The 14,893-nt window shown below is 31.3% G+C and overlaps 1 protein-coding gene across 1 annotated transcript in view; it reads right to left on the bottom strand.

Moving 5' to 3' along the window:
• Positions 1–372: 372 nt before the first annotated feature.
• Positions 373–14,893, bottom strand: part of LOC114132934 (nuclear receptor-binding protein homolog) — a 48,162-nt gene continuing 33,641 nt past the window's right edge. Inside the window, exons 2-10 of the mRNA XM_027998542.2 lie at positions 8,586–8,810; positions 7,532–7,662; positions 6,066–6,160; positions 5,519–5,602; positions 4,661–4,945; positions 3,910–4,060; positions 2,859–3,066; positions 2,464–2,583; positions 373–1,793 (exon numbers count right to left, since the gene is read on the bottom strand). Of these exons, the coding sequence (XP_027854343.1) occupies positions 1,590–1,793; positions 2,464–2,583; positions 2,859–3,066; positions 3,910–4,060; positions 4,661–4,945; positions 5,519–5,602; positions 6,066–6,160; positions 7,532–7,662; positions 8,586–8,810 (1,503 nt within the window). The 3' untranslated portion in view covers positions 373–1,589. The remainder of the gene's footprint in view (positions 1,794–2,463; positions 2,584–2,858; positions 3,067–3,909; positions 4,061–4,660; positions 4,946–5,518; positions 5,603–6,065; positions 6,161–7,531; positions 7,663–8,585; positions 8,811–14,893) is intronic.

Raw genomic sequence — 14,893 nt, 5'->3', positions numbered from 1 at the left:
GGTCCACCTCCATGTCAGTATACTAATAAATCGGAGTGCTTAAATTTATTTAGTAGGTAAGGTAACTCGAATATTTTAAAAGATAAAACTTATCAGTACTATTAAAATTCCTTACCGATTTGACAGTTAAAAAAATTATATCTCCATTGCACAATAAATTAAATAAACATACCTATATATTTTACCATAAATATCACTATTATTAGATTTTTCTTCTTTGCGTTTTGCTGATTTCGTGTATTTTTTTTTTATTTTTTTTTAGTAGTTTCTTCTGGAAGTCTAATATGGATCTAAATAACTGAGTATTTCTCATAACTTCATTTCATATTTTGAAACATAAAACAATCATGATTTAATTAATAATAAACAAAATTATTTAGTAGTAAGTATCACAGTTTTTAATTCATCATTAATAATTTACACGTAATATTCATCATAATATTCAAAAATCATACGTAAAATATAATAAAGCCTAAATCTAATATATTTTCTCTTCTTTTTTTTTTAATTAAAAACATATCACATTTTGAACGCAACACACCGTACATTTGTTAGGCGAATGACATAAATTGGTACATAGTAAACGTGTTAAAATAGTTCTACATGTACACAGTGTAAATAGCGGAAGGTCATACGACTTTTGAGACCATACATAATATAATATAATAAATAATTAGCCGAAAAAGACAGGTAACTGAACGACAAGTTTGAGAAAAGATAATAATAAAACATAATAATATGTTTAAATGATGAATGTGAACAATAATAATAAATAGAGCACGTTGAATAAAAGCATCAATAATAATACTTAAAAAAAAAAAATAAATAAATAAATAAAGTAAAATAATTATATAAAAATTACATTGAGCGATTTTTTAAAAATCTTTATTATTATTATTATTATTTTTTAGTTGGAATGAATATGATGTGATTAACAATAAAAATTGTACGACGGATATTGAATAATTGAATATAATATTGAGTATAATATAATATTTATTATATAAAACAAATAATTTAGGTGTCTTTTACCATATTCTAATTAAACATTATTTTATTATTATCGTTATCTTTACTATTATTATTATTATTATATTATTAATATTCAGTAAAAAATATTAAACTTATCGTAATTGAATATATAATATACTCTCGTACATACATACACGGATAACATAGTGACTCAAGTCTACGTTTATGTTCTATCATAATGTATATATGTATATATATAAATGTTAACTTATATTTATACACATTATACATATATAATATGAGTGTGTGTGTGTTTGTGGGTGTTTAGAACTTGACGAGTATGACGTATAGTATGCAAGGGGAGGTGGTCGTTTTTATTGAATTCGCTTTTGTTTTTCGCACGGTTTGTTTGATTTGAATTGACGCGGATGACCGGTAGAAGGAAATATGGTCGACGTTATCGTAACGATGACGTACTGTAATGTGTTTTTTATACTTTTAAAACTTGGAAGAAGCGAATATAAACGGTACGCGTTCTGTTGCCGCAAGGTCCTCGTCGACGGGCGACGGGTTGGCAAAAACCGAGTGACCAACTCGCGTTGGCCACGTAGCTATCATTAACTGCCATCGCGTTTTACCGGCGACCGTATGACGCTGGGCCTGGACGACGACGACGGGGTGGCAGCTGCTGACGATCGTTTCTGCAACGGTGGTGATGATTCGACGTCCGTGGGTATTGACGATTGATCGTCATCTTCCTTGTAATGAGGACCCTCGGACAGTGTCTCTTCGATGATAACGTATATCTTGTCTTTGTCCGACTGCGAGTGAAAAAAAAACCAATTAATTGTTTTACATCACCTAACGATTTCATAACAATCCATTCCCATCATCAGACCTGCAGTGTCACACAGCACGAAAAACGAGATAACACAAAAATATGATATCTAGTCGAAAATATTGTTTACTGAAGTCTACAGCACTTAACAAAGATATATTATGCTTTATGCTACCTAAAAGCTATAAGGTCACTCCAACTTCTAGGTTAAATTATATAAAAGATTAAAGAGTGTGTCGAGAAAAATTATCATCTTGTACAATAGATACTCAAAATTTATGAAAATAATTCTTGAAACAAAACATTATTCTTTAAGTGTGCATTGTAAAGAATGTATTAATCAGCCTTCCGTAAATACTAAACAAACCGATAAGACTTATACATTTATCGCAAATAACTTGTGCGAATCGCTTATCGGAGACATTGTAATGTATAACTATATAAGAGCATGTAATGAACAGGAGCTCGTGACAATTATGTTTAGTAATAATAGTAAAGAGGACACAGAACATTAACATTTTTAAGTCAGCGCAGTATGTATAACTGATTTTTTCCCTGAAAAGATTTGACAAAACAAATAGACCTGCTTGTTTATCATCTCTCATCCCTCAACGAATTAATCATTGTTGGTTCCATGCTTGAATTAAACTCACCTCATTGATGAAGCCGAAGTGCACTAACTCTTGGGAGAGAGACAACGCAGTGTCCGCTTCTGTTATGGAACACGTTAGTTGACGATTCATTTTATCGTCCATCCGCAGTAGAATTGTCATCTGTTTGGAATATAAATTGTATCAATATTGGTTTGTTCTTCGTTTTGAGACAAATTTTAAAAAGTATCTTACACAGTATAGGTATATTAATAAATCATATGAAATTATTCATATTACGTGAATCGAATTTTATAACTAATATCACAAATCGTAATTCTTAATTATATAAACTGGTATTGTTAAAAATAATAAGGGATTTCTACACAACCATAAATTACGTATGCACTATGCAGTGAGATTACATTATAATTATTAATCAATAATATTATACTGACCATAAAGTCATTTTGAGCATCGTCTCGTGGTTTGATATTGCACATCGTATTGACGATCCGTCTGACTTCGATGTCAATCGGGCCAGTGCTGCTCCTATCCGACGGGATGGATTGGTCCATAGAACCTGTCGGACTCTGGGGTTGGTATGTAGTAAGCCGCACAGGTCCCGCTTCTAAGGCGTAAGCAGTCAACGGGTAAATGCCAAACCTGAATTTACGATAAGAAAACACATGAGACGAAATTATATATAAAATTATTTTGACTACATACGAATTTGACGAAAAAAGGAAATAAACCTAACATTTTGTGTACAATATTGTGTGTGCGGGGGGAGGGTCAGAAGTAGTAAATATTGTCCTGTAAAGTTATAATATGTTTATAGGTAGGAAGTGCTAATAAGTGGCAGTGGCTTTAGTTAACAATTGAATACAATTTTAAACGTTGTTCATATTTACACACATATAATATAATAAGTGTTAAATCAGCTTCACCTTTGTGTCGTCTTTAAAATGATGATTGTGGTATTTAATATACGAGATGAAAAATTTATTTTTGAAATACGACTGCCAACAGTTCAAGTTAAATATAATACATAAAATACAGCTACTTGAGTCAATAAATATTAATTTAAAAATAATATGGATCGTCTATCGTGGATGAGTGATCAATTGTGTTGGATAACTGTTTAATGCAAATATTTTATTATTAAATCGTAAATAATATTTTCAACGTCATGATTGCATGCAAAAGTTGTCAGAATTAAGAATTATGCACAGCGAAATCAGTAAAATGTGTCAAGTTAAATTTCATTCTTAACCTTATCGACCAATCATTATATTTTACGAAGTAGAATTTGTATATTATTTAATATAATATACTCAGTATAAAATAATACATTATATAAATCATAATAATGTAAAAAATGCAAAAATAGCAAACCTATAACTTTCTCGTCTCAAATCAATAATAATGATTAATGATTAATCGATACGATTGTACATATCTCATTATAAAATATAGATAATAGCGTTAGGTATACACTTGACATACTTGACATCCTCGACGAACTTTTCGAGCTTATTGCTCTCTGGGACATCGGACATTTTGAACTGGACCGATCGAGTCTCGTCGGCGTGCAAAATTTCAGCGATTATTTTTTCTTGAGGGTATACCTCATCAGACAGTCTGTCGGCAAAATGTTCTTGAAAACAGAATAAATAAGTCAGATTAACATGAGTTTCAAGGGGGTACGTTCATTTAAGACAAATAGTAAAAAAAAAAAAATTAATTTGATCATAAGATTATTATATATTTGCCAATATTAATTATTGTATCAGACAAATATATACTCATAAAATATATGAAAAAAGTTGTAAACTAATAACTTCCAAGGTACATCTTTTCACAATCCATCTAAATTTAAATACTTATAAATTTTAATTAATTGAGTATTCGTCCAAAATTAAATTTTCATACAACAAAGTTCTAAAACTATTTAAATTTGAAATATTTTATTCTTTAATTGTAATAAATACCTAACAAACACATTTTTTTTCAAAAATGTTGTTTTTATATAAATTAAAATTATATAGGTAAAATTATATTGTCAATAAAGTTGATATTTTTTGAAATAATGAGTGTTTATCGATAATTTTCTTATATTGTCTATTAGAAGGTTATTAGAAAAATTATTAAACAATATTTTCTATCTAAATTTTACGGAGACCTATTACGCAACCTTTTACTTCCCTCATGTAAATTTTAAATATGCCACAAACCTTAGAAACCTCGAAACACTTACCAGTCTTGACCAGAGCGTGCGCCGCAAGTAATTTCAACGCGTGCACCTCAAACAGTACGGGGTGGAAGAGTAACGTCCGCGCCGACGGACGTTTCTCAAAATCGGCCGTTAGACACTGGTAGATAAGATCCTTTTGCAGTGGATCGTCTAGCGACTCGATAGTGCGATTGATGTGGTCCTGTGTGACCAGCGTGCCACTGTCGCCGTTGCCCTGTATCTCCAGCGTGGCCATTTCTAATGCACACATGCCAAACGCGTAAATGTCGATGGCGGGTGTCACGAAATCTGAAATAAAATGACGGTTCTTTTAATAAAAAAAATAACCTCACAAAAGTAAAATACATGAGGACTTAGTAGTGAACCAAACTAATAGGTCAGATACGCGTTCTATTATACATATAATCTGCTCACATAGGGGTGACTTTCACGTTTTATTGGTCGATATAGTATAATTTCTTTTTAAGTATTCCTATATTATTATTGCAATGTTACTTATATACTTATAATATTATCCCCTCTCTCACCGCTAAAAACAATTTCAAGTAATTTTAAGAGAAACAAACATTTCGATACAAATCTTTCAAAATAAAGATTTTTATTTATAACCATTTGTTGTAAATAATACATATAATATGTGCGTAATAATTTAATTTGATTTAAAACTTTTGGCGCTAATGTGTTTCTATGAGAATTGATTAAATCGTTAATAATTACGTTTTAAATGTCTCAATTGCTACAGTTACATTGAAATAACAACAACATAACGTACAAAGTACAACATAGAAAAAATGAATAATAACGTAGTTTTATTGCATCTATACCTATCTATATAAATATTATTGAAACGAATTAACTTACTTCCGCATTCAGGGGCAATAAAATGCATATTTTTCATGTTTTCCCGGCAAGTCTTGATGTGGACGTGAATGGTGTCCGGAGCAACTATAGTTTTTTTTTTTTTTTTTAAGAAAAGAATTACTATTAGTATCGTCGCAATCGCAGTCGCGCACAAGCCCGATTCGACCGCACGTACGTTTGACCCGATCGTGTCCGGTCCTGGACAACCCACGCGGTCCTTAACGCCGGAACAAAGTATACATCGCGAACGCGTTTACAATCCTACACAGAAACATGGGGTGGCCCTAGCATCGTCATTGCCTAGGACCGTCAGCCGGTGACAAAGTACAATGCGGACCGTTTCGGAGCTTGGCACTGAAAACAAGATTTTTTCCGTTTTGTTTTTAAACCATGCTTAGTATCGTAACAATTATCATCACCTTCCATAATAATTGCATACTGCGGTATATATATTATAGGTATGTTATAATTTCTAATGTTTTTTTTATATATAAATTTTTTGGTAATTTTCCCTTACATGGCATGTTTCGCTCGTGCGGTACTTTACCTGATCCTATTTTCACGAGTCCATTGTGTTGGATAAATATCGTGTCACAGGTCAGATTCCCATGGATGATGGGCGGTGAACATGAATGCAAGTAACTGAAAAACAAACCACAACTTTTGTTTTTGTTTTTTTTTTTGCTTTTGGGTAGCGGTAGTCTTTTTCATAGACACACACACTACACGGCTGGATAGCACAATTTTTTGCCCCGTATTTTTGGACGTTCGTTATTCTACACAAAAAAAAAATCACCAGCTATTGGCGATTGTCCGGTCGGACCGGTGGCGCTCGGGACGATTATATAAATTATTCGTTCTCATATATTATATAAAGTATTATAATCATAAAAAGCTGCTAGTGCACAATACAATACATATATAATATATATATTTATATATATTTGTTTAAATACGAACAATAAACATATATAATATATACGTACGTACAGTGTACATTTAACACAGCAAAATATACAATAAAAAATTGTAAAAAAAAAAAATCTATATATATATATACATATATTATAAGTATTATTTTATATTTGAGCGCCAAAAGAGCAACAGATGAACGTGGCAAGATTTTGGTCGAAGTAGCCGACGAATTGTTGTCGCTTACACTTGCGACGAGGGAAGCAAAACCACAAAGACTATAACATTCTCCGACAACACGCACGACCCGCGACTATATTAAATATTATACGACTGTACAAATAATATAGCTGGTAGACTATATTATATTATTATTATTAGTAGTAGTATTAGTAATAGTACTAGGTACTATAGATCGTGTGATGGTGGCTACAGCGGCGGCGGTGTCGGTTTGGCTCTTTTTTCGTATTGATTATAATTTCGGTTTGTTTTTGTCTTATCGTTTTTCAAATTTTAATCCTTCTGAAAAATACAATTATACACTCACACACACACACACAAATAATAATTGGGCGTGCGCGTATGACAGGAGATTAATGCCATCAGTTGCGATCTCGCTGTCCCAAAAGCAGTCTTCCACATCTTCTCCTGAGTATAGTGAATAAGTTCTGCAATCAGCGGCGATGACTCTTCCAGTTGTACGTGTGTGATATGTTATCATAATATTATTTTACATTTATCGAGTATTTACTATACCGTTTTATTATTATATATTATTATTATACTATATACTCACATAATATCTATATTATTATTATATACACATATAATACCTAGCTATATAAAATATATATACATATGCATTGCATAATGTATATGATATTGTTTTGTTGTTTAGACAGACAAAATATATTATTAGATTTAAGTATTAAGTACAAGTAATATTTTATGTTTTTACTCGCTATTCTATAAAATGTAGTATATTATACGCTTTACGCTGCTAACGGAAAAGCGCAACGGTAACGTGAAGATTAAAAAAAAAAAGAAAAGTAGAACGAACTTAATACCAACAGGATCGGAGTGTCCAGTGCTAGCACATACCTTAGGGCAGATAGGATTTGCGTGCACCATCGTTTCCACGCGGTCAGTGAAATCTTCTTCACGTTGCGTTTGGTACGTTTTAGGAACTGTTTCAACGAGCCAGAAGACATGTATTCTGTGATGAATATGACCTGCACAAACACACAATAGACGTATACGTCGAGGTTAACGGACGTCATTTATAAGCAATATTGAACAATATTATATTAAGCACAAGGTGATTATTTTGAAGGCACCAGGTTTTTCTGTGATAAAGTAACATGGTATGATGGAATTTATGTGATATGCAGCCGTGACGTAGGCATCATGTGTTGTTTTGTGGAGTGATCATATAACTATAAACAATATTAAACACATTGTATTGACCAATCAGATGAGGCACAATTTGTATACACAGTCCATCAAATATGGAAAAAATGTCATCAAACCATGTTACTTTTATGGTGGTTTTTCCTTTCATTTTTGAAATAAAATGCCTATAGTTTATCAAATTTCTGATAAATAACTTACAAATAAATATTATCGAACCAATAATCAGTTATTAATATTATTTACATAAATATTTAATGTATCAGCAATTTATACGGCGACCCGCCTTCCAATATTTGTTTATATCCTTGAAAACACAGATGTAATAGCTTTGAGAGTTAACATTAGAAACAAAAAAATTGTAAATAACATTTACCGACAAAATAATTGCTGAGCGTCTATTGTACGTTAACAAAATCACCCTGTATCCACGTGGAACTATAAATTATAATACGTTATTTAAGAGCGCTAATCATTATCGTCACCATTATAATATAATACACACTAGAAATTGCTTGATGCGACTTCAAAGGGACCACATAGATTGATAGTATTGACAATTAATAGTAGATTATATATAAAACATAGGCATTTCATTTAGAACTTAAGATTTTGAACGTATTTCGGTTAATAGAAAATTAATGATTAATACTATTTTTTCTGTATATCTCATAGTTTTTTTTTTGTTTGTTTGTTTAAGTTGGTGGGAAGGGTGAAGAAGGATTTTCGATCATATAGTAATTACGCGTGGTTTGTCGTTGTGCGTGTCCGTCCAATACCGATGGAAGTTCACGATGTTGGGATGCTGGAGTTGAGTGAGGCTTTCAAACACTTGCCGGATCTTGTCTTCTTGGGCCTTGTAGTTTTTGCGCTCCGAAAACTGCACCTCGTTCCACACCACCTCCACGCCCTCTTCAGTGTCCATGGCCAAGTACGCGCAGTCGATTCCGGGAACATCTCGTTGCTCCACCTACAAGAAAACAAAACAAAAAGTACCCGCGTTAGTTATTATTTATTACACACTGTCATGATTCTACGGACACAGTTACGTGTCAATTATAATATATGTTTTACATTAAACACTTCCTATGTAATTATATATCGCCCATTGAACAATGTTCAATGGCATTATTATAAATAGGTACCGAATATTACGAAAATTGGTAATTTTTGAAATGTAAATACTCGTGTCGTACTTGTCGAGCAAGAATCTATAGTGTGCGGTCTACGATAAAATATTATACACTGGCACAAGTTAAATTCCAAGTGTGAAAAATGAAATCGATGTTGATCAAAACATTTGCTGCAGTACTGCATAGTATTATACCACCTAAACCTAATAAACATATTATGTATGATGCAATAGCCAATAGGCTATATAACCCTAAATTAATTCTTGCAGAGACTCTATAACACAACCTAACGATCTACATAAACCGCGATACTTAACAGCAATCACGGAGCAACGGCCGTATATTGAAGTTTCGCCAATTGTTACAAGACGTGCGTTCTGACGCAATTAATGACGCAATTAAACGAAAAAAAGAATTAACACGTGCAGAACACGTCCGTCGTTAATACATATATACATATAAATATATTATATTAATATATATTGTATTATATGCTTCTCCGAACTCTATCCCACGAGACACTTTCCGGTTACTATAAAGGGGATAACATGCACATCGTTCCTTATCTGCGTCATAAGTTAACGCTTGTATTTGATGCTATATTTTTAAGATTTTTTTTTTTTTTTGGAACACTTAGCCGATCAAAGCGTGAAAAAACTTTAAAATAAGACAAAAGTCGTCGAGCTACACGACGAGACAGAATATATACAAGTACCTATCTATATACTATGTTGGATGGCCCAATGGTTGTATATTTGTAACTGTGAAAACGTGGAATGGATTTTCGGGAACGATCAAAATACTATAATGTCTATAATTATATAGATTGAGTCATAAAACTACATAAAAAATGCGCAGCAGTATCGCTGTAGAACAATATCTTATAATGTCAGATTTTGTGAAACTGCAATATATATTTGAGATTTTACAATTTATAAGCAATACGACGCATAGCTGATAGATTTCTGTGAGTTTTCACAGTAAACTTAAGATAATTTATGTATCTTAAAATTAACATACTCATAATTCGCTTAAAATTTAAAAATCGTAAAAGGACAATCATCAGAAGGACATATTCAAAAAATAATTTTTTATGTTTTAAAGTATCTAAGCATATACTAAGTAGGTATATTTATTCTTTAGAAAACGCTGTAGTGTATATGTATTGTACTGCATATTTTATTAACATATTACAAACATAATGCTTAACAAATTTTCGTTTAGCAGAACCAACTTTGTGTTGTTAGATTAAACATTTTAAGAGTATCTTAATAAGAATGAATTGAATAAACCTAGTATCAAATTTAAAAGTAAAAACATAATATTTGTTTGCAGGGTATTTTTTTAAAGTTTTAATTTATTTTAAAAATAATTATGCAAGTATGCCAAATATTGCAATTTAAAAACGTTTATAAATCACTATAACATATACATAGTAAACAATCACACTCAAATTAAAGTCAACAACGCGTGTGAGAGTAAAACCTCTTAAAATGTTTACAAGAAATTAACTCTGTCGGTTTGTACTATTAAACTAAAAATATAAGTCCCCATCATGAATAATATTTAAAAATTATTTAGATGAAATAGTAGAAACCTAAATTATTTCCAAAGTTACTAAATTAAAATCGAAATTAAATAAATAAAAAATTATTCTGTAATTAGTAGTGCTCTTATACCTACTGCATTATTAATTAATTTATATACAATATATATTATACGACCGCAATTACGAAATTGTTCTCTACAACGTAGGAGCCAGCATGACACGTGCAGCGTCTTGCACAATGACAATATTTACTTATGCATTATATATATACTCTTATACAACAGAAAAAAAACCAGCTCACTGTTATTGAGTTTGGCATAAGTTGATAAATTGTAATGCGACGACTAACGATTTCGACGGAAAACACCTTTGGGATACGGATAGAGTAAATTTATTAGTCATAATCATAAAGCACCTATTTAACATATAATTGAATGACCTCAACAAACACGCGCTATGTTTTAGGTGTAAGTCATCTTATTATTAGTATAGAAAAACTAAAACTAAAGAGGAAACTGCGTTTTACGGTATTCTGACATAATAACAGAGTGAGAATGATGATACAAATAAAAACAACGAATGCAATAATTGATTAGTTATTTTTCTAAACGTCTGCACGAAAAAAAAAAAATAAACGAATAATGATCAGGAAAATGAATTTACAATGTTTCGAGATACTTATGTACGAAACACGCAATATTATAGGTAGGTAGTGTACAATAATTTAGTGTTTACATATTATCGTTGTACATAACTTCTTTAGGCATATCCTACGAGTAATTATGCGTAAACGTCCGATACCAAAACAAACTATATGGCGATGGCAACCTATATAAAGTATAAGATACCAAGAGCGTTGTGGTAAAATCGAATAATAATTCGTAACATTCTTAATAATTACTAGTACATTTTTTTATAGATGGCATTTATAATTTTACACTATTCAGTAATTAATACACCAGTTATGATTATAAATATATAATAATGTGGTAATGAACGTTTAAAAAAAGCAGCACACATTACATTAAGACTACTGAAAGACTAGGTACACACTCAATGTGGAGATTACACCAAGTCCCCGATTATATAGTTTACAGGTGAACGGATGGGAGTCCAAGCTTACACTTAAACAAGTCCCCTGAAGTATGTATAATCTATAACATTATACGTTATTGTAACTATTGTTAATATAAGGCTTCCTATACATAGGACGAACATTTTATTAGCTTAATAGTTTACATAGATGAAAATTTAAAAAAATAATTTACATTGTACTTCATCTTTACGCTAGATACTAATATTATGTTATTAATATTAATTATGTTTGCTCGATTAGGTGACTTATATTCAAAAAATATAATTAAATTACATACACAGCGTAGTTCGGACTCGCATTTTGATAATAATAATATATACTTATATAGACTGAATACGTACCTATTACGAATATGAAAATTATACTCGTAAATTTAAGTCCTACTTATACCATTACACGTCGTTATAATTGAATAGTAGGAAATAAGAAGTCGAGGATGAATTGCATCACATTAACGGAAACGCGACACCAATTTAGTCCCACTCAATGTGTTATTAATTGTTATTGGACACGTTTCGCAGCTATAAGCTTCCCGGCGCCGTATCACATACCACAACTTGACTTGAGACAAGTTTCGAGATGTTTCTATAAACTCCAAACTTAAAGGGTACAAACAAATAACAATGATTACTATATTAGATACACATACGTAGAACTGATGATGGCCATATCGAATAAAAAAGAAGGAATCAATACTCTAAGTACATCACTTGATTTTGAAATGTAAAAAATGTGTATATTATGAATACAGATAATTGTTTTAGCTGGTTTAAAGACTAAATACATTAATGCCCCCTTAAAATCTGTGCGAAATTTTATAGCTTTAGATGTGAGATGACATCAACCCTTCTTCGATTCTTTGGAGGTAAATTTATTCAACAAATTTAATTTATACATAAATATTATAATATATATATATATATATATCTTAATCACATGTATATAAAATATAATTGACAGTATGTATAATATTTTAATATCAAATTAATGGTTTAATGAATTTGAGATATTTTATCACGCCTTTATCACTTTAACAATTTATCCAATTCTAGTTGGTTTCCCATGTAGGTACCTACTATAATAGCTGTAAGAAAAATAAGTTAAGCAGTTGAACAAACCAATTATGTTAAATTTTCGCAACGTTTCGCAAACGTCCATTTTCGACAAAACAACAACTTCTGACGATAATCGTGTTTTTAAAAACACGGCCATTAAAAACGAACATAGGTAGGTACAACAATATTGTTGTCGACACTACGTCACTTTGGACGTGTAATTTTAACAATAATATTATTACACTTTAACGCAGAAACAGCGTAAACAACATGCATAATATGCATATAATACAACTGGTTTCGAAAGAAACTAAATATGAGTGAATTTATATTATTGTGTACCTAGAACCGTAAAAAGGATTCGGAAGTGGAAATAAGATATTTCACGACCAATAATCTCCTACGCCGTATGTATAGCACGTAGGTTCTCCGGTAATCAAGTATGTATACATTTCGTTTTTTCAAAACACCGTTCATCTGAACCAGGATCACACGCAGAACTCCGGAACTATTTTGAAAAAAAAATACCAATCTTAAGCCCTACGATAACCTTTACTACATTATCAAAATGTTGTTGAAATAAGTAAATAAAAAGAACATCTATAGTATTCAGTAAATACCAATTGCCCAAACTAATTTTATAAAATTGACTGCAGGGCAAGTTAATATAATAGGTACCACATATTACGTAAAGTACCTACCTATTCTATATTATAACAACTGGTAATACGTAAAATATTTTGATTATTTATTTTTTATTGATACGAGAATGTATTCAATATTTTTTTATCATTAAAATTATAATTTAAATCAACGTTAAAAACTTCATCATTTTTTGTTTGAGTTTATTTTTTCAAGTGTTTTATTCACGCCAACCCCGAAACCCGACCTTGCACACGCCGTGTTGTTTTTACTTTGATCCCCTACCTGCCCTTTTAACATTTATAAATATGTATAATATACATAATATAATATACAAAATATATATATTGTATATTTTGTACATAAGCGATCCACCGGAGTCAGCCTCGTCACGACGATAATAATATACGGAGACGCCGTTCAATTCGAAAATAGACGTGTGCGCAATTTATTTTTTGCACAAAGCACAATCGGCCAAAAACTTTTTTCCTCTTGCATAAAGTCGTATGGTTTGTTGTATATATATATTATACTTATTGTATCAAACAGTACGCGATATAACGATCGCGTCGTGATGGCGGCCTTAGGGCATTTCCGCTGCTCTACGTCGTCGTAGTTAATATTATTATAATCTTATGCGACGTATGGTATTTAAAATAAAATGCGGACGAACCGCACGCGGATTTCAATAACAAGGACACAACTAGCAGCAAAGGCATGAAAAAAAGTTTTTGTTCGTCTATAATAAAGCACACGCGAGTTTATCTTAAATACACACGACGACGACACGCCTCATCATATTATATTAAATATACAAATCGAAATACTTGCCAAATAGCTGTACCGGTAAACGACGTTCATAACTACTGAACTCAAAACCTCTTTTTACTCAAGAAAACGGTAAAAATGAAATATATACTGGAGATATATTAAAGTGATGAAATTACCATCATGTGACGCGTATGTATACATCTTATAAAGAAAAACGATTTTTCACAGGTCGTTTAACACGATTGAGGACTGTTGGTAGGTACTCAAATTTGCTTTTTAAAAATTAACATATACGTATACGTTTAACCTCAACCCTGAAATTTCGACGCCAGCAGTGTACGGACGATTAATATAACATTTGCCAAAAATAATTTCGGACCACGGGTGTGCTTAAACAACGCATAACCATCTGAATGAAAAATAAAGTATAAAAAAAAAACGCGCCAGCGACGAATCTTGGCGATTTCAAGAAAAACACGCTACCCATGTGTACATATTATATACTTACATAATAATGTATCAACATTTTGTTCTTGGTAAAACACTTTCATTTATAATAATTTCATTATCACACGCGTCATACGTCCCATCGTTAAAATAATATGTAATATATTCTACACAATACAATTTGGTGAAGCGTATTCCAACTGTCGAGTTCTCGATAGGAAAATTAAAATTATTGCTCCCGGTGTTAGTTTTTTTTTTACTGTCGAGGAGCTATTTCGAAGAAGCTATAATAACATACGTATTTCTGTATTACAACGCTTTGAATACACTCACACATTTTATATAATAAACAGTTAAATT

This window comes from Aphis gossypii, chromosome 1 (assembly GCF_020184175.1).
Source record: "Aphis gossypii isolate Hap1 chromosome 1, ASM2018417v2, whole genome shotgun sequence".
In the NCBI taxonomy this organism is placed as follows: domain Eukaryota; kingdom Metazoa; phylum Arthropoda; class Insecta; order Hemiptera; family Aphididae; genus Aphis; species Aphis gossypii.
Note: the sequence above shows the minus strand (reverse complement) of the source record. Positions and strands in the feature narration are given on the sequence as shown.